The 27641-nt window shown below is 45.2% G+C and overlaps 1 protein-coding gene across 1 annotated transcript in view; it reads left to right on the top strand.

Annotated features, from left to right (window-relative positions):
• ci (transcriptional activator cubitus interruptus) overlaps nucleotides 1-27641 on the top strand; it is a 57216-nt gene that overhangs the window by 24990 nt on the left and 4585 nt on the right. Inside the window, exons 3-10 of the mRNA XM_080280727.1 lie at nucleotides 312-425; nucleotides 11127-11312; nucleotides 12214-12431; nucleotides 13343-13633; nucleotides 18178-18327; nucleotides 23248-23412; nucleotides 25773-26048; nucleotides 26410-27288. Coding sequence (XP_080136853.1) covers nucleotides 312-425; nucleotides 11127-11312; nucleotides 12214-12431; nucleotides 13343-13633; nucleotides 18178-18327; nucleotides 23248-23412; nucleotides 25773-26048; nucleotides 26410-27288 — 2279 coding nt within the window. The remainder of the gene's footprint in view (nucleotides 1-311; nucleotides 426-11126; nucleotides 11313-12213; nucleotides 12432-13342; nucleotides 13634-18177; nucleotides 18328-23247; nucleotides 23413-25772; nucleotides 26049-26409; nucleotides 27289-27641) is intronic.

Genomic DNA, 27641 nt, shown 5'->3' on the forward strand with positions numbered 1-27641 from the left:
GAGAGACAGACAGACAGAGACAGAGAGAGAGCTTGTGTGTGTGTGTGTGTGTGTGTGAGAGAGAGAGAGAGAGAGAGAGAGAGAGAGATTGAATGAGAGCGTGTGTGTGTGTGTGTAAGTTTCTCCTGCTCATTATAATCGCCATTAATATTTCACCTGTTATCAGAGTGAGTTATACCTGTAATTAATAGTGATAGCCTGACCTTAGTGTTGTTATTGTTCATGTCTTTATTTATTTTGTTCATTTTCCTGTTCATGTTATCTTGTTATTGATGTTGATGTTTACGCTGTTGATGTTGTTGTTGTTTCAGGTGTGGGGGGCGACTACCTTGGCGTGGGGGGTCTGGCTCCCACCCGCCTACCCGACCCCCCCCTCCTCCCCTCCTCCACCCTCACCTCCACCGAACTGCCCTCCTTCATCGACGGTATGTGATTATTATTAATGTTATTTTTATTATTATTATTAGTATTAGTATTAGTATTGATCTTATGGCCATTTTGTTTTGTGCATGTGGCGAATTTTTATTGATTTTTTTATTGTTTATTATTATTATTATTATTATTATTATTATTATTGTTGTTGTTATCATCATCATCATCATCGTCATTATCACTATCATTTGTTTCTACTACTATCTCTACTGTTACTACTACTACTACTACTACTACTACTACTGCTACTACTGCTACTACTACTACCACTACTACTACCATCACCACCACCACCGTAGCATTTATATACATAGGGTTGTCCATATGTTGCCCTTTCCAGTCTTCGTGCTCTCCTTCGACGTCTGATCTATATTAGTGTGTAGGAGAAGATATTTTAACTACTTCCTCGTCACATAAATAAAACTGTGGATGAAAAAAAACAAACAGAAAAGGGTGATAGAAAATGAAAAATTAATTGAAAACGGAATATTACTGGTGAATCAACCGTACCCTCATCACACGAGAATTGAGACTTTTTTGTTTTTCTTTTGTTTTATCTTTTTTTGACCACCCTGTATATTCCACCCACATCCGCCCACATCCCATCCCCTATCTCAGCCCACCCACCTACACCCACAGGCCCACCCACTCTCTTTCTCTCGCTCTCTCTCTTTAATCCCTCTCATCCTTTATATTCGATACTATGGGGGCTTCCTGAGCACTGATTTCATCTCTCTCTCTCTCTCTCTCTCTCTCTCTCTCTCTCTCTCTCTCTCTCTCTCTCTCTCTCTCTCTCTCTCTCTCTCTCTCTCTCTCTCTCTCTCTCTCTCTAATTAGTCAGTTTGCAGCAATATTCATTTACTAAAGTGCCTCTTTAACTTATTATATGCCTATAAGTAGTAGTAGTAGTAGTCGTAATAAAATGATAATAATGACAACAATAATAATAATGATAATAATAATAATAATAATAAGAATAATAATAACAACAACAACACCCATAACTAACACACCATCACCACACCAAACATAAACAAACAAATGAAATAAATAAGATACAATACACCAATCACGCATAATCCTACAAGACTAGCAGTTGTAATGAAGGAAAAGTTACATAGCATTACAGGAGTACAGAATTACATCTTACACTGTACTTTCATGTAATCTGTCGTGCAGCAGGGTTGAGTGTAGGGTAAGTGTTCGTTGTAACTGCTTAATAATGGGGTGTGAATGGGGAGTAATGGCTTGATAGTATGGTGGGGAGCAGGCGAGAAGGTGCGTGATGGGGTGGGGGGAGAGAGGGAGGGGAGTGAGAGAGAGGGGGAGTAAGGGGAATTAGAGAGAGGGAGAAGTAAGGGGGAGTAAGAGTGAGAGAGGAGGGGGGAATATGATGAGAAGTGAGGCGATAAATATGTTGAGTGAGAAGGAATATCATAGAGAGAGAGAAAAAAAAAGGATATAATAATTAATGGATAAACAGAGAGGAAATAATGAATATAGAAAATACAGGGAGAGAGAGAGAGGTAATAAGTAGTGTAAAGGAGATAAAAGGACTGAGAAAGAGAGAAAAAAAAACGGAGAGGCACCCCACTGAGAGAAGGAACCACATGTGTTGTGAGAGAGAGACAGACAGAGACAGACAGACAGACAGACAGACAGAGAAGGGATGGCAAGGAAGTAGGAAAGAGAGGAAGGAAGGATAACGGAAAGGAAGAAAGGTTGAAGGAAAGTAAGGAAGGAAGCAGAGAGCAAGGAGGAAGAGAGAGGGAGAAAGCGACAGGAAGGAAGGAAGGAAAGAAGGAAAAGGCGACAGGAAGGAAGGAAGGAAAGAGAAGGGGAGGCAGGAGAGCATGGAGGAAAGGAGAGAGAGAGAGAGGAGGGGTCATGGCAGGTCAGCTCTCGTCACAGGTCAAGAGGGAAGGATAAAGCTTCTCTGTCTGTCTGTCTGTCTGTCTGTCTCTCTCTCTCTCTCTCTCTCTCTCTCTCTCACCATATTCTCCCTCCCCAACCATTTCCTCCCTACTCTACCATATGCTTCCTCTCTCTTCACCCCCCTGCCCCTCCCCCCCTCCCCTCGGCCAGCAAAGTGTCACATAACTAACATAACGACCACTGGGGTGACAACTGCCTGACAACACCTCCCCTCACCCCTCTCCCCTCTTTCTTCCCCTCACCCCTTCCCTCTTTTCTCCCCTTCCCCTCACCCCACTACTCTACCCTACCCCTTCTCACTCCCCACCTTCACCCCTCTCTCTATCCCTATCCTCTCCCTTCACCCCTACCCCTCGTATCTCCCCTCCCTTCACCCCTCTCCTCTTTTCCCCTCTCCCATCTTCCTCTCATCATTCCCTCATCCCCCTCTTCCCCTTACTTTCATCTCTCGCCTCATTATCCTTTCTCACTCATGTCATCTCATCTCCTGCTCCTCCTCCTCCTCCTTTCGCACCTGTCTCCCTTCCCTTCCCATTCTTCTCCTTCCCTTCCCTACCCTTTTCTTCCCTTCCCCTCCCTCACTCTGCTTCCCCACACCTCAGTCATTCCTCTCTCTCTCTCTCTCTCTCTCTCTCTCAAATTTCTAGAAATAAAAGGATAATTCACTTCAAATTTTATCGTGTTATTCCAAAATGATTCGTTCGTCGTGAATCCCTTTTCTGTGAGAGGGATTTAAATGACCGATCCATTTCAGAGAAAGTCATTATCATCATCATCATCATCATCATCATCATCATCTCACCACCATCATCATCAATATCATCATCGTCGTCATCATCATCATCATCATCATCATGATCGTCGTCATCATCATCGTCGTCATCATCATCATCATCATCATCATCACCATCATCATCACCAGTATCTGTTTTAGTCATAATTTTCGTGTATTATTAGTAATCAACTCTCTGAAGTAAATAAATTAATAAGTAAATAAGTGTAAAGTGTAGAGAGTCACTTTGTTACTTTCCCACAAATACGAAACTTGGGTCTTAAGTGGCAGTAGTAGTAGTAGTAATAGTAGTAGCAGTAGTTGTAGTAGTAGTAGTAGTAAATGATTATTAAATTTTACTAATGTTTGAAAATTAGATGTATGTATGTGTGTGTAGGATGGATGTGTGGTTGCATGTGTACGTAAAAATTGGGTGTGTCTGTATGTGCATTGTGTTAAAGTTGGATGTATGTATGCGTGTGTATGTTGAGACTGGATGTGTGTAAGTAGAAACGTGTGTGTATGCGTGTGTGTACGTGTGTGTATTCATGTGTCCTTCTGTCCCTGTTGTATTAGTATGTATGTGTGTGTGTGTGTGTGTGTGTGTGTGTGTGTGTGTGTGTGTGTTCGTGTATGTGCGTGTATTTATGTATGTGTGTGTATGTGCGTGTATGACCCACTTCATCTAGCTTATTATTGTCTTCCTGCCTTCCCCTCTCCCCCTACACCTGGGTTCCCCCCCCCCTCTCTCTCTCTCTCTCTCTCTCTCTCTCTCCTTCCCATGTCTTTCCTGCTTTTTCATTCTCTCCCTCTCACTGCTCTCGCCTTTTCCTTTCTTCCAGTCTCTCTCTCTCTCTCTCTCTCGCCGCCACCACGTCACTTGCAATGAGTCTCTTTAACCACTTGACTGATGACCGAGTCGTGTGTATTTCCCCCCCTCTTAGAGAGAGAGAGAGAGAGAGAGAGAGAGAGAGAGAGAGAATTATTGTCCTCTTTGTCTTTCTCTTTTACTTTCATATTACTACTTAGAAAAAAATGGATATAAGTCTTAGGGAGAATCACGCCAGATTTCATACAAACGCATCATAATAATAATAATAATAATCATAATCATCATCATAAACATAATAATAATAAGTCACTGTACACATATCTGATAACACATGGCCTACACTCCACGCTGACACCCAGTTCAACAGCCACACTTATTCATCCCTTATTGCCCTCATCCTGTGTCTATCCCCAACCCCAAAACCTTTCCTCTTCGTAATGCATTCCAACAAGCGAATACCTCTTTGGTTCCCACGTCCATCTTTACACCATCTCTGCTTGTGTGTTTATGTTTATTTTTGTTTATCTTTACTTTCTTAGCTTTGTGTATTATTATTATTATTATTATTATTATTATTATTATTATACGCAAGATGTATTAGAGGAAGGCATGATGATGATGAAAATTATAATGATGATGAGGAGTAGGATGATGATGATGTTATATTTATTACTATTACTACCATCATCATTATTATTATTGTCATTATTATTATTTTCACTACTACTACTACTATACTACTACTACTACTACTACGGCTACTGCTACTACTACTACTACTACTACTACTACTACTGCTGCTACTACTGCTGCTACTACTGCTGCTGCTGCTGCTACTACTACTACTACTACTACTACTACTACTTCTTCTTCTTCTTCTTCTTCTTCTTCTACTACTACTACTACTACTACTACTACTACTACTACTACATAGGCCCTGTGTTATGATAGGGGGAGGTGAGGATGCAGGCAATTGGTAGAGCGTTGTGACCTCCCCCACACCCTCCCACAGTGAACTAGCTCCCACTCACTCACTCACTCACTCACTCACATCATTATCTTTCACTCATACTCGTCCTCTTCCTCCCTTCTTCCCACCCTCCACCCCCCTTTCCTTCTCCCTTTCCTTCATTCTTCGCGTCTCCCTTCTTCCTTCCCCCCCCCCTCTCTCTCTCTCTCTCTCTCTCTCTCCCCCCCTTTTTTCTCCAGCTGGGCCCCGGGCGAAGCATTTAAACATTCCTTCAGCGAGGCCCCGGGCAGAGCATAATGGCGCCCCTACCTAAGCATTTGCAGGGCCCCGGGCAGAGCGTAATTGACACCGGGTATTAAGTCGCTCCAGTATTGTTGTTACCTGCGCCAGCCCCGGACACAGCGTAATAACTTTCCTGGGGCCCCTCACAACGCATAATAACTTACTTGAGGCCCCGGACACAGCGTAATAACTTTCTTGGGTCCCCTGACAACGCATAATAACTTACTTGAGGCCCCGGACGCAGCGTAATAACTTTGGGGGTCCTGGCAAGACATAATAACTGACTTGGGGCCCCGGATAAAGCATAATGACTTTCTAGGTGCCCCGAACACAGCATAATAACTTACTTGGGGGCCCGAACACAGCATAACTTATTTGGGGCCCCGAACACAGCATAATAACTTACTTGGGGGCCTGGAACTCAGCATAATAACTTACTTGGGGCCCGGAACACACCATAATAACTTACTTGGGGCCCCAAACACAGCATAATAGCTTACTTGGGGCCCCAAACACAGCATAATAACTTACTTGGGGGCCTGAACACAGCATTATAACTTACTTGGGGCCTCGAACACAGCATAATAACTTACTTGGCGCCCTGGACACAGCATAATGACCATACCTTATCAATAGCCCCGGAATAAGCATAATCAAGATCTCATTCAATGCCACCGACTCAGCATAATGAAGTCCTTACCTGAAGCCCCGTAGTCAGCATAATGAAGACCTTATCCTGGGCCCCGGCTGGAGCGTAATTGAACAGTTTTGTGGGCTACCGAGATGCGGTGATAAATATCTTGTTTATGGACTGGTGGCAGGGCAGGGAGGGGCAGGGCAAGGCAAGGCAGGGCAGGCTTGATATGACTGGGCACGAAGGCGTAGGGTAGGGTTAGAATAAGGCAGAGTAGGGTAGGGTAAGGCAGAGTACGGTAAGGAAATGGTAAGGCAGGGTAAGGGAAGATTTCACAGGACAGGGTAGGGCAGGATGCGGCATGATGTGGCGGAGTAAGAGAGGGTAGGGCAGGGCAGGGCAGGGCAAGGCAGAACACTGTAGGGCACGGCAGGACAAGGCACAGGCGGACTGAGCAGGACATTCAAGAAGGCAGGGAAGACAAAGGAAGAAGACTGGAGTAGCAGGACATGGTAGGAAGGGGTAGGGCAGTGAAGGGCAGGGTAGAGAGAGGAGATAGGGCAAGGAAAAGTAGGTTAGATAGGGAAAGAAAGCAGGGCATGACAGGGAGGTAGGGTAGGGCAGGGCAGGGCACACAGCGACAGTGAAAGGTAAGAAGACAGGGCAGGGCAGGTAGGGTAAGAGAGCAACACAGGGCAGAGCAATGCAAGACGGCAGGGAAGATAATATGAGGTAAACAGGAAGAAGAAATGTAGAATAGGAGAAATGGAGAGGTGGGACAAGAGGGTAGGGCAAGTCATGGCAGTGTAGGAAGGCTGGGCAGTGTAAGGCAAGGCAAAAAGGCAGGGCAGGGCAGAGTGCGGCAGGGCAATACGGCAGAATAATAAAAAAAGACTAAGCATGGAAAGAGGGCATGGCAGGGAAAAAAAACTTTGGACAGAGCAAGACTAGGACAAGATGGCAGGGCAATAGTGTAGGGCAGGGAAAGGCAAGACAGGGCAAAGAAAGGTAAGAGGGTGGAAAGAGGAGGGCAAGGTAAGGCAGGAAGGCAAGGCAGGGCAAGGCTGGGGTAAGAAGGCAGGTCAGTGCAGAGGGGTGCGGCAGTACTAGGCAAGGCAAGACTGCAGCAGTATGGCGGGACATGGCAGGGAGATTAGGGCAAAGCAGGGTAAGGAAGGGCAAGATGGCAGAGCAGTACAGGGCAAGGCAGGGCAAGACTGGGGCAAGAAGTCAGTGGAGTGCAATGCAGCAGGACAGGTGGGCCTCCTATCACTCACATCTACAGTTACATGCGAGCCAACATCAAGATATTGACAGTAATGGCGGCAGATTATAGTCATTTCCCTGGCTCCCCCTCTGCCTCACCCTGCCTCCCCTCTCACCCGAGGCGCCTCACACACCCTCCCCTGCTGCCTCACCCGCCTGCCACCCGCCGTCTGCCGCCGCCACCCACTTCACAAGCGGCATAAATACAGACATTGCCAGACCTAGTTGCTGATACAGACATTGGCCAGAAATTGAGTTGGGGAGGCAGGGGGGAGAGGGGTAGGAGGGAGGGAGGGGGTAGGAGGGAAGGTAGGAGGAGGCTGGATGCAAGGAGAGAAGGAAATGGAAGGGACGAACGTTGGGAGAGGGAAAGGGAGAATGTTTTTGCTGAGGGTAGATGAAAAATGATGAAAAAGATTGAAGATGAAATGAAGAAGGAACGAAAGAGAGTGAGAAGGAGAGGGGGAGATGGAATGGACGGGCGCAAGAAGAGTAAAGGAAGAATGATTGGGTAGAAAAAAGTCCAAAGGCGTATAAAGGAAAGCAGACAACAAGAGACCTGTTTGTCCTATTGAGTTGTTTTGTTTTTGAAAAAGTTCAACCAACATAACACTTCAGTGTCTCAGAGATTAGGATAAGGATAGATACAAGGACTGAACGAGAGAGAGAGAGAGAGAGAGAGAGAGAGAGAGCGAGTAATTAGATGGAAGAATAAAGTCAATGGATGGACGCAGCAGAGAGGGGAGGGAGGGAGGGGGGGAGCAAGAACAAAAGAAAGAGGAGGAGAGAATAACCTGAGCTGGAGAACAGAGGAAAAAAATATAGGATGAGACACCAAATAAGGATGGATGGAGGGAGGAGGGGGAGGAGGAGTGGGTGGGAGGGAGGGAAGAAGGGAGGGAGAGAGAGAGAGAGAGAGAGAGGATGAAGAGTAAGAGAGTAATCTGTTCCTCAGTATATTATCCTGAGTCAGATCGTCTAGAGGCATCGAGAATAAGATGTAGTGCGTTTATTCTAACTTGACAGAAATCCCTAACCCTTCTCAGTTTAGGTGATGGCCAGTTTTAATTAGACGGGAGGGTCGATTTGACTAGTAACCAAGGAGACTCATTCCTACTTTGTAAACCTCGTGGAATTTCACGCCACCACGCCGTAATATTTAGGTTTTGAGTCTGGTCCGGTTCCGTCAGATGAAAACAAGGCGACTATAGATACGTAGCTACTCCTATCCCCGCAAAGGAGGATGGTGGGACTGCAAGAGGAGGACAACTTCAGCCCCACTACTACTACTTCTACTACTACTACTACTACTACTACTACTACTACTACTACTACTGTACGGTGAATAGTATTGTCTGGAGGTAGTAAGAATAAAATAGGCTGTTGAAGTATATATTGAGAGAGAGAGAGGCAAAGAGTTATGATGGTTGTGGTACGGTAATACAGATGATGATGATGATGATGATGGAGTGGTAGTGATGGTAGTTGTGATGATGATGATGATGATAATAATAATAATAATAATAATAATAATAAGGATAATAATGCTAATAATATCGATAAAGAAAACCATAATTATAATGATGATAATAATAGTGATAAAGATAATGATGGTGCTTGATAATGATGGCCAGGTATAAGGATCATCATAATTATAGTGATGATAATAGTAGTGATGAAAGTGATGCAAGTCGATGAAGGTAGCCATCCAACGTCCTTCGCCTATCATCATCATCACCACCCAGCACCACCCTGTCATCATCACTACCACTGCTACTGTTATTACCATCTTAACTGGAGAGGATAATTCTCTCTCTCTCTCTCTCTCTCTCTCTCTCTCTCTCTCTCTCCCTCTCCCTCTCCCTCTCCCTCCCTCCCTCCCTCCCTCCCTCCCTCCCTCCCTCCCCCCCATCCCCACCTCCCCCATCGCCTGTATGCAGATGAAACTACGCAAGAAAATGATAAAAGATGACATTACCCCCTCATCACAGCCCCCCCCCTGCCCCAGCCCCAAGCCCCCAGCAGCCCTCATTATCCTAACCAGCCCTCCTAGCCCCCCCAGGAGCCCCCAGAAGTCGCCAGGAGCCCCCTTTAGCCTAGCCAGCCCATCATCAACTCTCCATTTACATCTTAACAAGAGTTCGGATCCTTCAAGTTTGGGTAGTGTTCTTGGTTAAATCCAGACGGTTTTTTCGGCTTCAGGAGGGTTTTTTCTCTGACTGGAGGGGTTGTATTTGGCCTTCGTTAACCCCTTCAGTAATAGGGTGGTTTGCTGAGCTGAGTAAAATCGTCTGAAAGCTGCAAGGATTAACTTCAGAAATACGTCGGCAGAGTTAGGTGATTATGCTGGAATATATTTGGACACTCTCTCTCTCTCTCTCTCTGTCTGTCTCTCAATTTGTCCACAGTTCGCCTCTCACACCCCCTTCTCCCCACCCCCACGCCCTCCCCGACCCCCACCAACTCGTCCCTATTAACATCTATTCACCATCATCATCAATCACCAAAGTTTGCTGGGTGGCAGGAGAGAGAGAGAGAGAGAGAGAGAGAGAGAGAGAGAGAGAGAGAGAATGTGTGTATGAGATAAGAGAGAATGATTGTATGAATGATGTGAGGAAGAACAAAGAAAGAGAGAGAGAGAGAGAGAGAGCATGATTTAAAGAGAGGTGGTTGTTTGAGAGATAAGAGTGGAAGATTATATGCATATTGAGAGAGAGAGAGAGAGAGAGAGAGAGAGAGAAGGATGAAGGAGTCAGACCGGGATAGGATGATGGATGGTGGTGGTAGTGGCGAGGGATGGTTGTTGATTGTGGTGGTGATAGTGGTAGTTGTGGTAGCGATGGTGGTGGTGGTTGTTGTTGTCTGTGTTGTAGTGATGATTGTGGTAATGGTGACAGTGGTAGTTGTAGTAGCGATGATGGTGGTAGTGGTTGGTGTCTATTATAGTGGTGTCTATTATAGTGATGATTGATGGATGTTGTTGTGGTAGTGATGATGGTACGAGAAGTTATAGTGGTTTTAGTGATGGTTGTAGTAGTAGTAGTAGTAGTTGTAGTAGTGTCTATGGTGGTAGCTGTGATGATGATGGTGTCCATAATGTTGGTAGTTGTGGTGATGGTGATGATGGTTGTATGTGTAGTAGTGATGGTAGTTGTGTTAGTGCAGATAGCTAGTTGGGATCGTTCTCTCTCTCTCTCTCTCTCTCTCTCTCTCTCTCTCTCTCTCTCTCTCTCTCTCTCTCTATCACACACACACACACACACACACACACACACACACACACACACACACACATACTTGCAAATGGAGACGCGCACAGACACAAAAGAGCATCGGGAGAGAGAGAGAGAGAGAGAGAGAGAGAGAGAGAGAGAGAGAGAGAGAGAGAGAGAGATTCGGTATTTGGGGGATAAGCAATTTGATTCTCTTTATACGGTAGTTGCAGCAGCACTGGGAGGTAGATAGATAGATAGATAGTTCTCTGGGTGGATAGATATACATGGTACCGTTTTTGTAGATAGATAAACGATTATAGTAGATAAATATTCATAAGTTTTCACAGATAGAGAGAGAGAGAGAGAGACAGGTAGGTAGGTAGGGAAGTAGGTAGAGAAAGAGATTGATATTTAGGTAGGTAGGAAGGGAAGTAGGTGGGTAGATAGATAGATAGATAGATAGATAAATAGCTGCAATGGAGCCATGGTAGGTAAATAGATAAATATTCATGTTTTATGATAGATATATAAAGGTAGTTATAGTTTGTAGACATATAGATAATAGTCTTCGAAGGGGAACTTACACGATGATGATGATGATGATGATGATGATGATGATGATTATTACTACTACTACTGCTACTACTACTACTACTACTACTACTACTACTACTACTACTTTTGTTGTTGTTGTTACTGTCATCATCATCATCATCCACATTTTCTTCTTCACCGCCTTCGTCAGTAGTGCCAACCTAACCTTCCCTTCTCTTCTACCTCCCGCACAGGTTCCCGCCTCCCTTCGCCGCGCCCGAGCCTGCGACAGAGCCGGAAGCGGGCCCTCTCGTGCTCCCCCTACAGCGACTCCTTCGATATAAACTCCATGATTCGCTTCAGCCCCAACTCCCTCGTCTCTATCATGAACGGATCAAGGTCGTCGTCGGCTAGCGGCTCGTACGGCCATCTGTCTGCAGGTGGGTGAGAGAGAGAGAGAGAGAGAGAGAGAGAGAAAATAATAATAGTAATAAGAGACTGGGGAAGCAAAACATTCAAAACAGGAATAGAGTAATAAATGAGACATTGGGAGAGAGACGGAGAAAGTTAATTACCTGTAATGTAATAAGAAGAAAGAGGAAACAATAACTAGGAATTACATTTAAGCATTGAGAGAGAGAGAGAGAGATTTAATTAGCTGTGATAATAAAAAGGAAGATGTAACAATAACAAGGAATTACATTAAAGCATTACAGTATACAGAAAAAGTAGGACTGGTGAAAGAGATGGCAAATGAATAAAGGAGTGCCGAGAAAGGGCAAGATTTTTATTGTACTGTGTATTATTTATAGTGTTATGATTACAGGTATCAGCTTTAATTAGTTAATTACATTAAGTAGTGGAAGCATTCCCTGTTATCCAGTTAGATTCAGTTGCCACTCATTCTGTTGTATCTGTCTATGTTTTGTTACCTTCATATTTTGTGTTGTTATTTCCGGTAATATATATATATATATATATATATATATATATATATATATATATATATATATATATATATATATATATATATATATATATAACAGATATTACTGTTGCATTTTACTTCAGTTATCTCTATGTCCTTGTTATTTCCTGTGTAGTTATGATAATTTATGTACTACTTTTCTTTGAATATTTATTATTAACGGTGTAATTTTATGCTGGAAGCAGTGAAACGTGGCGGATGTAATTGTTGTTATTTTCCCTACGTGTGTTTCTCAGGAGCCATTTTGGCAGTGCCAGGTGGAAAATGTGATAATATAATAATGATTGTGGTGATAATGATTATTTTATGGTGATAATGATTATTTTAATATTATTATTATTTCTGCCACACAGGAGCCATCTCGCCGGCGCTGGGTGTGCACGCCGGTGTAGGTGCGGCCACCCACCTGCAGCAGCTGCAGGCCCATTTGATGCGGGGGGCGTCGCTCCCCGGGTCACCCTTCCTGGCCCCCTCGCCCCTCCTCCAGCACTCGCCCTCACTCGCCACACACCAGTCACTCTTCTCACTCGCATCGCAGCCTCCCATACCCTCACTGCCACCCAAGAGTGAGGTTAGTCATGATACTTTTGATAATAATAATAATAATAATAATAATAATAATAATAATAATGATTATAATAGTTGTATCGGTGTTTACAATAGTCATAATGTTAATAGCACTGGCGGCAGCAGCAGCAGCAGCAGTAATTGTAGTAGTAGCAGTAGTAGAACTAACAAAATGTACTGTACTCAGAAGAAACTCCCAAGGAATCTCTAGTTACTGTTGCTTTACCCGTTGATCCCAGCCTCTCTCAGCAACACCTTAAAACTCGATTAAATTTCCGGCTGTGTGGACGCTGATCCCCCCCCCCTCTCTCTCTCTCTCTCTCTCTCTCTCTCTCTGTCTTTCTTAAGCTGTCTTAAGGGTACAAAGGCTTCGGCACCCAAACCCAAATCATCTATATTTTCTCTTTGGCTCTTTATCCAATTTATACACGAAAATGATGAGGCGGAAATAGGCAAACTAAATCGCTAAGGAAAAGGTGCTAGATAGCCTCAAAATTCGGACAAGCATACGAAGTTGTGGACGTTGAAGGAGACAGCGACAGACAGCTGTTAAAATGCGTCGCTTGAGTCGGTAGGCAAGTAACATTTAAACTGGGATGGGATGGTGAATTTTATGAAACTGGGGGTAATAATAATGAAATAATAGAAAGCAGAGGAAAAATAATGTTGAAGGAACCAGTATCGTTATTATAAAGATCACTTGCGTCTGTATATTGATTTCAAATTGCAGAGCGAATGGAGGGATGAACTTTAATGGTTGTGATTGGATTTTGTTTTGTTTAATTTGAAAAAGTGGCGTAGAGGAATAAAAATAAGAATAATGAAGAATAAGAGGAGTAGGAGCATTTGTAGTAGTAGTAGTAGCCGTAATAATAATAATAATAATAATAATAATAATAGTTTTTCCCTCAACAGGCGGAGAAGAAGGCGTCCCCGACCATCAGCAGCACGATGGAGGAGGACAAGGCGGGGGGCAAGGTGAAGAAGGAAGCCTCCAGCACCACACAGGGGGCGTGCGGGCCGGCAGGGGGAGGCGCGGCAGGGGGCAGGGAGGCGGCAGGGGCGGGGGGCGGCGGCGGCGGCGGAGGGGGCGGTGTGAGGGGGGACGAGGAGGGGATGAAGGAGGAGCCCCCTGACTTTATCGAGACCCACTGCCACTGGAGGGAGTGTAATAAAGACTTCAACACACAGGATGACTTGGTGAAGGTGGGTGAAGTGGGGTTGTGGTGTAGTTTTATTTTTTTTATTTATTTTTTATTTTTGGGGGTCAGGTTAAGGCATGTATTCTCGTCTGGTAAGGAGGGTCCCTAACACCCCTTCCTAAGTGATTGATTTCTGGATGTGGGTGGTTGATATCCCTGTGTACGTGATTTATGCAAAGTATGGCTATATTGGAAGGATTTATGTATCACAGAAGAGGACAGTAAGGTGTAATAAACAAAACAAATCCCATAGTGAAAGATGTTAAGGAGATTTCTTTCCCACCGAGAATACGGGTCAATGTATTCACCAGCGTCTTGTCTGAATGTGTACAAGTTATCTCAAAAAGTTGTTATCGGATTTTAATTAAATTTGATGGACAAGCAGGCTATGGATCAAGGAAGAGTTGATTCGCTTTTGAGGTGGATCCGGATGCAGGATAACATAAATTTGATTGATGTCGGCGGAAGTAAGCGTTCTCTCTAATTATGTAACAGGGCAGAACAAGACCGTAGAATTAATTGACTGTGAGGCCGTAAAAGCATTCGTCTGGTAGGGAAGAGGAATTGCAACAGTAAATCGTAAATATTATTGGCATTTGCAGACGTATGCCGTGTGAGTGCCTTATAGTAGTCTGGTTGTGGTTGTGGTTGTTGTGGTTGTTTGAAGAATTTGGGTAATATAGTTAAGGTCAGTGGATGGTCGTAGTGGTTGTGGCTGTATGGTTGTTGTTGCTGTGTGGTAGTTGTGGTGGGTGTGTGGTAGTTGTGATGGTGGGGAGTGGGCGAGGAAGGCTTTTTAAGAGCTCCCAGATTTTATGGACTCATTGCCATTGGAGGGAGCGTAACAAAGACATTAACACACAGGATGGCTTGATGGTGTTTGGTTGTGGCTCGTGTGTGGTTGTTGTGGTTAGGGTTGTGTGGTCATAGTGGGTGTGTGGTAGTTGTGGTTTTAAAGAATGGTTTAGTATGGTCAGTTGGGGTTGATTGTGGTGGTTGTGGTTGTGGCTGTGTGAGTTATTGTGGTGATGCATGCAATGGTTTACTAGTTATGGTGAATGTAGTAGCTGTGGTTGTGTGGTAGTTACGGTCTGTGTGGTAGTGGTTGTGGTAGGGACGACTTGGTTAGTGCCTCCGTCTCTCGAAGCACGTGTGTCCGAAGTGAAGGGTGCGAAACCTGACCCGTGGAGGGCATTTAAAGTGGATGCTGCTATAGTTCCTTCACTTTAACTTGGCCCAGATTTTCGTCCTTTTCCAGCGCATTTCACGCGTCTGAGTGGCACAGAATATCACCTACTCTCTCTCTCTCTCTCTCTCTCTCTCTCGACATCCTTTCCATAGCACCTCAAGATTAGCGCCATTTTCTTAGCGTTAGTCTTTTGCTACAGCTGAACATTCAAGATGGAAAGATGGGAATTTTAGGCCAAGTTAAAGGGAATAGAGTGTAGTAAGTCCTTTCACGTGTTTGCATCTGTTCGCTCCCTGTCGATTCTCACCCGTAGCACTTACAGACACACGCACACATATCTATTAAAACTCACTGAATATCACCTACACTTCTCTCACCAACATACACCCCATTGCGATTAGAACTTCGCCAGCATGGGGTACGTCTGATTATGGTGAACACTCTCCCCTCTGAGTAGAAGATCCAGCCTTCAGTGGACATTGTATTGACTGATAGAGATGCATATGTTGTGTGGTAGTTGTGGTGTTGTGACGAGTGTGGTTAATGTATAGGTAGGTTTTACGGTGGTTGTGGTGGTGGTAGTTGTTGTTTTTGTGGTGGTGGTGGGTGTGGTGGATGTCTGTGGTAGGTCTAGATGGAGAGAAAGTCCGAAATACTGGAGAGAGAGAGAGAGAGAGAGAGAGAGAGAGAGAGAGAGAGAGAGAGGAATGTCATCTCAATTCCATGCCGACGTAATATCTTAATTTCTTTCCTCCTTTCCTCCATCTCTCTCTCTCTCTCTCTCTCTCTCTCTCTCTCTCAAATTGTGGTAGGTAGTCGTGGAAGGTAATTGTTACATCAATAGAGGGAGGATTGTGGTAGGAAATAGTGGTAGGTAATTCGAGAGACGATGGTGGTTGGAGATTGTGGTAGGAAATTGTGGTAGCCGATTGTGGTAGGTAAATATGGCAGACGATTGTGGTAGGTAATTTTTGTAATTGTTGCGTGCGATTGTGGTAGATAATATTACTAGCATATTGTGGTGGTGGATTGTGGTAGGCGATGGTGGTTGGAGGCGACGTGGTAGGCGAAGCAGAAACTCGATTGCGATAATGATAATGTTGGTTGAATAGTGGTAGCCGGCGTGATAAATAGTGGTAGATGATAGTAATGGAGAGAGAGAGAGAGAGAGAGAGAGAGAGAGAGAGAGAGAGAGAGACTGCACATGTAGATAATGCGGAAGAAAAAAAGACACAGACAGATACATTTTTGCACACACACACACACACACACACACACACACATGGAGAGAGAGAGAGAGAGAGAGAGAGCAAAAAGTGAGCGAGAGAAAAAGTGAGCGAGGCGAGGGTGACAACTTCATACCTGCCTCCCGCCCGCGGCTCCCAATTTGCGGTGGTAATTGTGGTAGTTGTGGTAGCGGCGGCGGTGGGTGGCGAAGGCTGTGGTAGGTGGTGGTGGTGGCTGTGGTAGGTAGTGGTGGTGATGGTGGTGGTGGTTGTGACTTTGGTAGGTAGTGGTGGTGATGGTGGTAGGTAATAGTGGTGACGGTGGTTGTTGTGGTAGGTGGTGAGATAGTGGCAGTGGTGGTAGTTGTGGTAGGTGGTGAGGTTGTGCTATGGTTGTGGTTGTTGGTGGTAATGCTGGTGGTAGTCGTGGTTTGTGGTGGTGGTGATGGTGGTAGTTGTGGTAGGTGATGGTGATAGTTGTGGTGGGTGGTCGTGGTGATACTGATTGTGGTAGTTGTAGTAGGTGATGGTGGTGGTTGCTGTAGATGTTGGTTGGATGGTGGTAGTTGTGGTAGATGATAATGGTAGTTGTACACCATTATACTCCACAGCTACGACACTCACCACCACCACCTACCACAGCTACCATCGCCACCTACCACAACTACCTTCGCCTACCTCACCCAGGTTGTAGCTCACCAGCCACCATCTGCCACAACAACCACCAACCCCTACCACAACCACCATCGACACACAACAACAACCACCACAACCTACCACCGCCCACCACAACTACCACCACTGCCTACCAAAACTACCAGCACCCACCACCACCTACCACAACTACCACCACCGCCTACCAAAACTACCAGCACCCACCACCACCTACCACAATTCGGTCTTTTTGTTGTGGTAGGTTGTGTCATTTTTCAGCCACACCCACCACCACCTACCACAACTACCACCACTGCCTACCAAAACTACCAGCACCACCGGCACCCACCACCACCTACCACAACTACCACAATTCGGTCTTTTTGTTGTGGTAGTTGTGTCATTATTCACCCTACGGCCCACAGTCACCGCCCTCATCCCACCCTCACCCTCCCTCATCTTTCACCTCTTTTCACGGAGCTTTTCTTGGTGTTTTTCCTGTTTTTTTTTTTTTCTTTATTTTTCTTGGTGTTCTTGATTTGTTTTTTTTTCTGAAATAATCATCCTGGTGTGTCTGTTTTTTTCTGTTTTATTTTCCGTTTTTTCATGAGTTTTTTCTTATTGTCCTGTTGTTTTTTATTTTTTTTGTATGTTAGTTTTTAAGGCTGTCTTGTATTTTCTTTTATTTTCCTGTAATTTCTTCTTTTTCGTTTTTTTTATGTAATTTTTTCTCCTTTGCATTCCTGTGGTCTTCTTCGTTTATCCGTGTTTTCCTGTTTTTGTTATTTTCTTTCTTGATATTTTCCTTGATCTTGTTTTTTCATTGGTTTCGTGGTCTGTGTATTTTTGGTCATTTTCCTAGTTTTTGTGTTTTCCTTGTTCTTCTTTGTTGCTGTGATTGGCCTTTGGGTACGACAGACAGACAGACGGTAAAGGCAAAAGCAGTAAGGAATTGAAAAGCATATGGAGAGAGAGAGAGAGAGTTCTTGTACTACGGCGAGGTGCAGTTAACTGTGCTGTATAAAGGCGAAGGAAGGAATACAAGTGGGGACTTTAAATTCCTGTAGTTTTGACTGCGTATTGTATCCCTCATTTATTTGTAGCTGTCAGTGTAACTTCCTGTAATCTCTTTGTATCTCTCTTGTGATGCCTACGAGAATATGTGTTTGTTTAAGACTTCATGTGTCTCTCTGATCTTGATAAACCTTTCTGAAACCTCATGTAACCCCTCTAAACCCACTTGTAACTCCTCTGAACCCTTTTGTAGCCCCACTAAAAGATCCTGTAACCTCTCTGTAACTTTATCTCATTTCGACAGCATCTGAACAGGGACCACATCCAGGCAGAGAAGAGAATGTGTTTGTAATATTGATGAACCTCTCTGAAGGCTCATGTAACCCCTCTGAACCCACTTGTAACCCCACTGAACCCTCTGTAAGACCTCCTGTAACCCGTCTGTATCCTTCTCTCCCCCGCCAGCACCTGAACAACGACCACATCCACGCGAACAAGAAGTCCTTCGTGTGCCGGTGGAAGGAGTGCTCGCGTGAGGAGAAGCCGTTCAAGGCGCAGTACATGCTGGTGGTGCACATGAGACGGCACACGGGGGAGAAACCTCACAAGTGCACGGTATGTAGGGCTGGTGCACGGGGAGGGGGGAGGGGGCAGTGGAGGGCATGCACGAGTGTGCACAAGTTTGGTGGCGCACAGAAGGGGAGGGTGGAGGGCTTGAAGTGTGCACAGGTATGGTGGTACACATGAGACGGCACACGGGGGAGAAGCCTCACGAGTGCACAGTATGTAAGGGGCAGTTTAGGGGAAGGGATTTTTTGGATGGATTTTTTTCTTTAAGGGAAGTTGTTTTAGGGATCTTTTTTCGCGTAGGGGTTGGTGGTACGGGGGGGGGGATTTTATTGGGGTGGGATATTTTGCACTTTATTTTTATTTATTTTTTATTTTATTTATTTTTTTTGAGGGGGAAAGGTTCTGGCATTTAACTTTTTTTTTTTACAGGTTATTTTATTTATTTATTTTTGAGGGGGAAGGGGGTTGTTGCAGGGGTTATGAGGTACGGGAGAGGCTATGGGAGGAAGATTTTTTTTTTGTATGATGGGTGGGTTGTGGCAGGGGGAATGACAGGGGTTTATAGTATGGGGTTGTTACAGGGGTTATGGGGGAAGGGAGGGGGTGTGGCAGGGGTTTAGTTATAAGGGAAGGGAGGGGTTGTGGCAGGGGTTTATTTTAGGGATGGGTTTAGATGGAGAGGTTGAGCAGACGAAGGACTGTTGAAAATTATTATTATTATTATTTTTTTAGAATTAATGTAAGAATGATAATTTGGGATGGGAAGGGTGTAGGGAAAAATGCAGAAGGAGACTGCGTTATTGGAGTTAGCCCTCTCATGTCCGGAATAACTCTAGCATTCTATTCACCTAACTCCTGACGATTTTCTTTAGAGAATGAGTTATAGGAGCCTGGGACACTATATTCCCCCATCACCCCTCTTATGATTACGGCAACTCTAGTACTATATTCCAGCAAGACCAGACGATTTTACACAGTTGAAGGTGAGTCACAGGAGCCCGAGTGCAGGTTAGGGGGGTTGTAGAGGAAGGGGGGGGGTTGTAAGGGGAGAAATATGTGGAAAAAGGAGAGGTTAAGTTAATATTTATCATGAATGTTTCACCGTTTCAAAGCTGTACCCTTTTTACTCTAACCTGGCCTAAACTTGCCATCTCTGCATCCTGATTAATGAGTTGTGAGGCGAACACCAGAGTATTTTGCGAGTCATGAAGAAGTGCAATGGACAGGATATAGAGCCATAGTCGTGCGTTATTCTGCCAGTGAGGTATGTGAACTAAGATGAAACAGGACTAAAATCTACACCAAATTACAATGAAAAGAACTGTAGGTAATTCATCGAACCTTACTTACAGAAAACCAAAATAATGAAAACACTAAATGGGGAGCGAATACAATACATCTTTTTAAAAATATTGTTATGTATCACCAGCACACGCAACGAAATTAGCACATGCACATCGCAGAGCATAACAAATTACACTCATTCAGGGCCATATAATTACAGGCAGTTATAATCCAGGAGCGGGGTAGTTAATCACCTCAATCGCCAGCCTCCACAAGTCAGTGATTAACCCTTTCAATATGGTGACGCCTAATTTAGTTTTTTTTTTTATATATATTTTTTATCTTCAGGTAATTACGATTTTTTTTTTTTTTTAACTGGAGAGGTTAGATTCAGGCTTCAGTAATTCCTCCATTACTTAGATACACTCCTGAGCAGAGTAATATTTTAGAAGTGGGAAGAGTGAAATGAGAAAAACAAAGAAAGAAAAAGAAGTTTGCTTGTCGAGGATGTTACGTCAAAATAACGTAGAGATAGAGAAAGAGCATTACCACTACTGCCACTATCACCTCTACCGCCACCACCACCACTACTGCCACTACCACCACTACTGCCACTATCACCTCTACCGCCACCACCACCACTACTGCCACTACCACCACTACTGCCACTATCACCTCTACCGCCACCACCACCACTACTGCCACTATCACCACTGCTGCCACTATCACCTCTACCGCCACCACCACCTCTACTGCCACTATCACCTCTACCGCCACCACCACCACTACTGCCACTATCACCTCTACCGCCACCACCACCACTACTGCCACTACCACCACTACTGCCACTATCACCTCTACCGCCACCACCACCACTACTGCCACTACCACCACTGCTGCCACCACTACCACCACTGCCGCCACTACCACCTTTACTGCCACTACCACCACCACTACTGCCACTACCACCTTTACTGCCACCACCACCACTACTGCCACTACCACCACTACTGCCACTACCACCACTGCTGCCACTACCACCTCTACTACCACCACTACCACCACTGCTGCCACTACCACCTCTACTGCCACTACCACCACTTCTGCCACTACCACCTCTACTGCCACAACCACCACTGCCGCCACTACCACCTCTACTGCCACCACCACCATTACCACCACTGCCGCCACTACCACCTCTACTGCCACCACCACCATTACCACCACTGCCGCCACTACCACCTCTACTGCCACCACCACCACTCCCACCACTTCCGCCACTACCACCTCTACTGCCACCACCACCATTACCACCACTGCCGCCACTACCACCTCTACTGCCACCACCACCATTACCACCACTGCCGCCACTACCACCTCTACTGCCACCACCACCATTACCACCACTGCCGCCACTACCACCTCTACTGCCACCACCACCATTACCACCACTGCCGCCACTACCACCTCTACTGCCACCACCACCATTACCACCACTGCCGCCACTACCACCTCTACTGCCACCACCACCATTACCACCACTGCCGCCACTACCACCTCTACTGCCACCACCACCATTACCACCACGACTGCCAGCACCTTTACGACTGCCACCACCACCACTGCGGCATCCATCAGAACTTCCACAACTACCACCACTAGCATTACGCAATCCACAACAATCACATTTACCACCGCCACTGCTACAACTACCAGTCACATCTGCCAGCACACCACACCACCACAATTACACGCACCACCACCACTGCAGCTACTACCACAGTCACATCCACCTCCACCACAGCCGCAGCTACCACAATCACATCTACCACAACTACCATCATCGCGGGGTCAGGGGTCAGCGGGGGGGGGGGTAGTCGGCCTTGGAGTCATGTGTGGACAAATAGCTTTCCTTAATGATCTCAATAATCCACTTCCTGGGGGATAGGAGAAATGGTAGTAGTGGTGGTAGTTGTGGTGGTGGTGGTTGGTGGTAATGGCAGTGGTGGTGGTAGTTGTGGTAATGCTTGTAGTTTTGGTACTGGTTGGGGGTAGTTTTAGTAATGGTGGTAATGTCGGCAGTTGTGGTTGATGTAGTTGTGATGGTAGTGGTTGTTGATAGGGTGATGGTAGTAGTTGATGAAAGGGTGATGGTGAGAGAGAGAGAGAGAGAGAGTGGGTACAGAGCAGAGGGGGTGGGGGGTTAGGGAGCACTGGCCAGCGTCACCCAATTAAGGTTAATTAAAACACAAATCACACCTGTCCTACCTCCCTCCAGGTAACCCCCTCCCTCCTACCCTCCTCCCTCCTAGTAACCCCCCTCCCTCCTTCCCTCCTCTCTCACCCTTCCTCTCCCTTTTTCCGTCCTTTCTCTCTCACCCTTCCCCTCCCTCCTTCCCCTTTTTCTCTTTCACCCTTCCCCTCCCTCCTTCCCTCCTTTCTCTTTCACCCCTCCCCTCCCTCCTTCCCTCCTTTCTCTCTCACCCTTCCCCTTCCTCCTTTTTCCTCCTCCTTCTCCTCTACCTTCTTCTCTCGCTCTTCACCCCCTCTCCTCCCCTCACCTTCCCCTCCCCTCCCCTCCCCCTAACCTCCTTGCTTTTCTACCATCATCTTCCCTTGTCTCACTCCCGTCGGTCTCACCTTCACCCTCCCTCTCCCCCTTTCATGCTCTTCCCTCCTCCCTCAACATCCCATCTCTCTCTCTCTCTCTCTCTCTCTCTCTCTCGTAAATTTGTCCACCCTGGGGAAAAAAAAAGAGAAAGCGATTGTGGTGTGATTTAAGGAGAGAGAGAGAGAACCCCGTATTCCTCCCTTCCCTTTCCCTCCCATTACATCTTTCTCACTCTCATAGTCTGGATACCACAGTCACCGCCATCCCCGTAGCCAGCGACCCGTGAAAGAAAAAAAAGCTGGAACTAATAGATATGTAGCTACTTCCTCCCCTCTGTATGGTACTCTGCCTTTCCTCTCTTTCTCACAATTACCTCACACAATTTTCTACTCTCATTTCCTTGCTCTCACACCCACCTCATCACTGTCAGGGGATGGTGGTGATAATCGTGGTGGTGGTGGTGGTGATATTGATGGTGATGATGATTGTGAGGAGGAAGAGGGGGAGGGGGATGGTGGTGATGGTGATGGTGATGATGATGATAAGGGGGAGGACGAGGGGGAGGCAGATGGCAGTGATGATGATGATGTACTGTTGTCCCATCTCTCCCAACTCAGAATCCTTCCCATTTTTCATTTACTTCGTTATACTATAGTTGATGTACTGCATTTAAATCTTCAATGAATTCACTGATTTATTTATTCATTTACTATACTTTTCTCACTCTGAATTCACATTAAATTAACCAGCATTGCCATATCTTCATCTCATATAGAAGTTGTTGCAGTCGATGCTGCACTAGAATATGGCTCTGGTCATGAATAAGTGGTATGGAAAAGATGTAGAGCTATAGTATTATATTTTTCTGACCCTGAGCTACATGAAATGAGCAGCAAAAGATAAAATGGGCCAAGTTTGGGTGAAAAAGAGTATACAGTAGTTGTAGATATGATCAGTTAATTATTTATTGTTTTTATGTATGTATGTATTTACAGTATTTATTTATTTGTTTATATGTTTATACTGTATTTTTATTTATTTATTTATCCATCCTTCCTTCCCTGCCACAGTTTGAAGGATGCTACAAGGCGTACTCGCGGCTGGAGAACCTCAAGACCCACCTTCGGTCCCACACGGGGGAGAAGCCGTACATGTGTGAGTTCCCGGGCTGCACCAAGGCATTCTCCAACGCCTCGGACAGGGCCAAGCATCAGAACCGAACCCATTCCAATGAGGTAGGTGCTTTCCCGTGGCTCAGTTGAAGGTTCTGAAATGCTGCTCAGGTAGGTACATGTGGAAGATTATGCCTGTGCTTTGGGATGGTGCCATGGAAGGCTTTGAAATGTGTGTGTTTGTGTGTGTGTGTGTGTGTGTGTGTGTGTGTGTGTGTGTGTGTGTGTGTGTGTGTGTGTGTGTGTGTGTGTGTGTTTAGATTATGCCAGTGAGATGGAGGCAGGATTCCAAGGCCTTGAATTGTGAACGAATGAGTACATGGCCAGGTGCAGTGAGAATGGTGCGACTGAGTTCTCCCCCCTTTTTATGTAATTTTCTTCTTTTTTGTATTCTGGACTGTGATTCACCCCCATCTGGAATACTGCAGCTGCTGCTGCTGCTGATAATAATAATAATAATGATGATGAGGTAGTATATACAGCGCTTGTGGAGGAGTTGTGTGGTTGAGTACTGCCGGTGTGATTGGATATGTGCTGATGTCGTTATGTGATTTGGAATTGTTCTTGGGTGTTGTGGAAGTGAAGTTGGGTATGTGTTTATGAAACTGTGTGGTTGATTGAGGAGTTGATGGATAATGGAATTGACCTTGTGTGGTTGGGGAGTGTTGTTGAGTATTAAGATTGTGGTTGTTTGGTTGGTTGAGGACAAGAGGGGTAGAGTGAATCAGGGAAGGATAGAATGAGTCACCAAAGGGGAAAGTGAGTCAGAGGAGTCCAAAGTGAATTAGAGATGGGTAGAGTGAGTCAGGATGGAACAGAAAAATGCAGGGTGAGGGTGAGTCAGAGAAAGCTATAAAGGGTTGGGCATGTAAAGAGAAGGTAGAGTAAGTGAAACTTAGTGTGAGGGGTCAGGATGAATCGGAGAAGTTATATAATGAGGTAGGAAAAGGTAGAGGTGAATCAGGAAAGTGTCAGAGTGAGTCAGATGATTTAATGAGTCAGGAAAGAGTAGGGCGAGGGAAGAAATGGTTCAGTGATTGAGAAGCTAGGATGAGGTCAGGGTAGAGGAAGCTAGGATGAGGTCAGGGTGATGTAGGCTGACTCAGAGGAGGCTATGATAGAGCAGGAAAGAGTAGGGTAAGTCAAAAGGGGTAGAGTGAGTAAGAGAGCTAGGGTGAGTGAGGGTGGAGTAGGAAAAGGAAGGATGAGAAGCAGGGTGGACAGGGTAGGGTGTGGCAACTAATATTTCTCGTGTCTACTGTTGGTCCCAGATGTTCATTAAGATAGTGGTGAGGGATGGAGGCTCTGGCTATGGGTGTGGATGTGTGTGTGTGTGTGTGTGTGTGTGTGTGTGTGCTGGTAGATGTACATGTGCTGGGTGTAGGTGCGGGTGTACTCTGTGTGGGTGTGTGTGTTGGTGTGCTGGTAGATGTAAGTGTGCTGGGTGTGGGTGTGGGGTGCTTTATGTTTGTATGGGTGTGGATGTGGATGTGTTGGGTGTGGGTGTGCTGGGTGAGGGTGTAGGTGAGAGTTTGTAGATGTGGGTGTACTGGGGTGCTGGTGTGCATGTAGATGTGGATATGAATGAGGGTGTATTTGTGGGGTGGTATATGTGGGTGTGGTGGGTGTGGATATGTGTGGGTATGAATGGTAGTGTGGGTGTGCATGTGTTGGGTGTGGGTGTAAATGTGCTGAGTGTATGTATGTGTTGGATGAGAGATTGTGGGTGTGGGTATATTGAATATGTGTGTGTGTGTGTGTGTGTGTGTGTGTGTGTGTGTGTGGATAAGCTAGATATAAGTACTCAGTCATTTCTCATTCATCACCACCAGTTCCTTTTCCACCACAGCACCCAAATCTTTTCCTCGGAGCTTCTCTATCCATCTTATGAGTCCCCCACGTAATATCTTTGAACTCTGTTGTAAATACACTCCATTTTATCTTAATCAGCCCTTCATCCTAATGCAGCGGTTCATTTTTCTATCTTATCATTTCTTCATATATCTTCACGTTTCTTTTGTATGTACCTTTCACTAAGCCATATAAGTACTCTTCATTGTATCCTAAAATCAGTGCAGTCTGTCATAATTATATACTCTTTATTTCATCTCAAGTAATGCATCACTCTGACACAACATTTCCCTCTTCCATGTCTCAATTTCCCATACATCTCATTTCTTTAACTTCTCAAATACAATTCTTTTCCCTCTCCTTTTTTCCCATCACATTATATATTTTCTTCAGCATAGGAGAAGTCTTTTTGTGAGGAGGTTAATGACAGCTACATTTAATCCATGCTTCTCGAAAAGTCAGTCCCAAACCAGACAAAATCATTTGGAGATAAGAAGAACAAAAATGAAAAAAAGTAGAAAAAGAAAAAAAATTACATTGTGCCATTCACTGAACCATCCTTACTTTTGCAGAAACCATATGTATGCAAAGCCCCAGGCTGTACTAAGCGTTACACTGACCCGTCATCCCTCCGCAAACATGTAAAGACAGTTCACGGTGCTGATTTCTATGCATCCAAGAAGCACAAAGGAAATGACCATCCAAGCACCAACACAGGAGGAGGCCCAGGAGGGGGTGTAGGAGGTGCAGGAGCAGGAAAAGATGGAGGTTCGGCACATCCTGAAGGTTCCCCACATTCAGATGGAGGGAAGGGTGGGTCTCTGTCCAGCCCCTCTGTCAAGAGTGAGGTGAGTATTGAAGCTTACGTTAAAAGTAAAGATACCACTGAAAGGTGTTGCTTTTCTTATTTGGTTAGATTTGATGTATGCAGCAAATGAAGTTGAGGTTTATTATTATTATATTGGCAATTTTTTCTGTTTTTTATTAGCTACAGTCGTTCAGTATCTTACTTAGAGTAAGATTTTATTATTTACCTTTCACGTTTATTATCATTATTCAGTGTAGCTTTTTAATATCAGAGCTTTATTTTTATGATAAGAAAATATTCATTGCACTTTATAACTTCATAATCATTTGACTATGACATAGTACAGTAGATTAATACTATTTTCACATGGACATCTGATCATCATTCCTTTAAACAAACAGGACCCTACATCGCCCAGCCAGGACCCCCAACAGCACAGCCCTCACATGGACCCAGGAGGGGGTGGTGGGGGTGCAGGGACACCTATGGACCAAAGTCGCCTGCTGGAGGTACCCCCAATTAGCGACAACAATATCACAACCACAGGAGGCTACGAGGGCATTCTGGAGCAGGAGGAAGGCTGGGATCACACAGAGGATGATGATCTGGAGGCCAGCGTTGATTTGCCAGTTGGCGTGGCTGCTGCACTGAATGGGCTGGAAGGTTCCATGTCTGGTCAAGTCACTCTGCAAGAGAGAAATCTGAGGAATCGTCTGAAGAATCGTCTCCAAACCAAAGGCCTGGCAAACATTCTGCCTAATATCCCTGGAGTAGCAGGCCCAAGGAGGAGTAATGGAGGAGCCATAGGAGCAGCAGGAGTGGGAACAGCTGGTGTAGGAGAACTTTCCCAACGCATTACCGACCTCAAAATGAATTCTGCCCAGAATCTCTCCCAACAGGGCCGCAAAAATTTGATTGACCTGCAATTCCACCAGGGAGGCCAGACAATCCAGCCTAACAGTAGAAGGGACTCAAACTCAACTGTCAGCACTTACTATGGCAGCATGCGCAGTGATTCGTCCTCATTCCTTCATCCAGCAGGCAGTAGAAGATCAAGCGAGGTGTCACAGATGTCTGCAGGCTCAGTGGGACGTCAGAATCTGGCTCCATCACCATATGATCCCATCTCCTTAGGATCATCACGTAGATCCTCGGAGAATTCATCAGGATACAATGTGGCTGGAATTGCACAGTCCATGTCCTCGCATCTGGCCAAACTGCAACGGCGGGCCATGGCCAGTGGCTCAGAACTCTACAACACATCCAACCTTGTTGTACAGGTGTGCCCATTTAGACTGTATGTATTTAATTTTTGTATAGCCTATATTTACATTTTCTCCCAAGAGATAGGAGAAAAAGAATATTACCAACATATACTCTGCTTGTCACTGAAGTGGTGTATAGAAGTAAAAAACATGCCTCACATCGTTGCATTGGTTAAGGAATGTGGCTACTCTACCAAACAATACTTGTGTTGAAAACTGATTTGCAACTTCTGTGTCACAGGAAGGGGGAGATCTTACGTAGGGCTTCTTCCATTCTCTGATTAATGTAACCAGTGAGAGATGTGCCTATTTTCCTTTAGATGTATGCTGTTGTCACCATATATTCTATTGATAATTATTCATTTTTG

The sequence above is a fragment of the Coenobita brevimanus genome, chromosome 86 (genome assembly GCF_032717465.1).
Source record: "Coenobita brevimanus isolate Jiangsu-jjx chromosome 86, ASM3271746v2, whole genome shotgun sequence".
NCBI classification, from domain to species: Eukaryota; Metazoa; Arthropoda; class Malacostraca; order Decapoda; family Coenobitidae; genus Coenobita; species Coenobita brevimanus.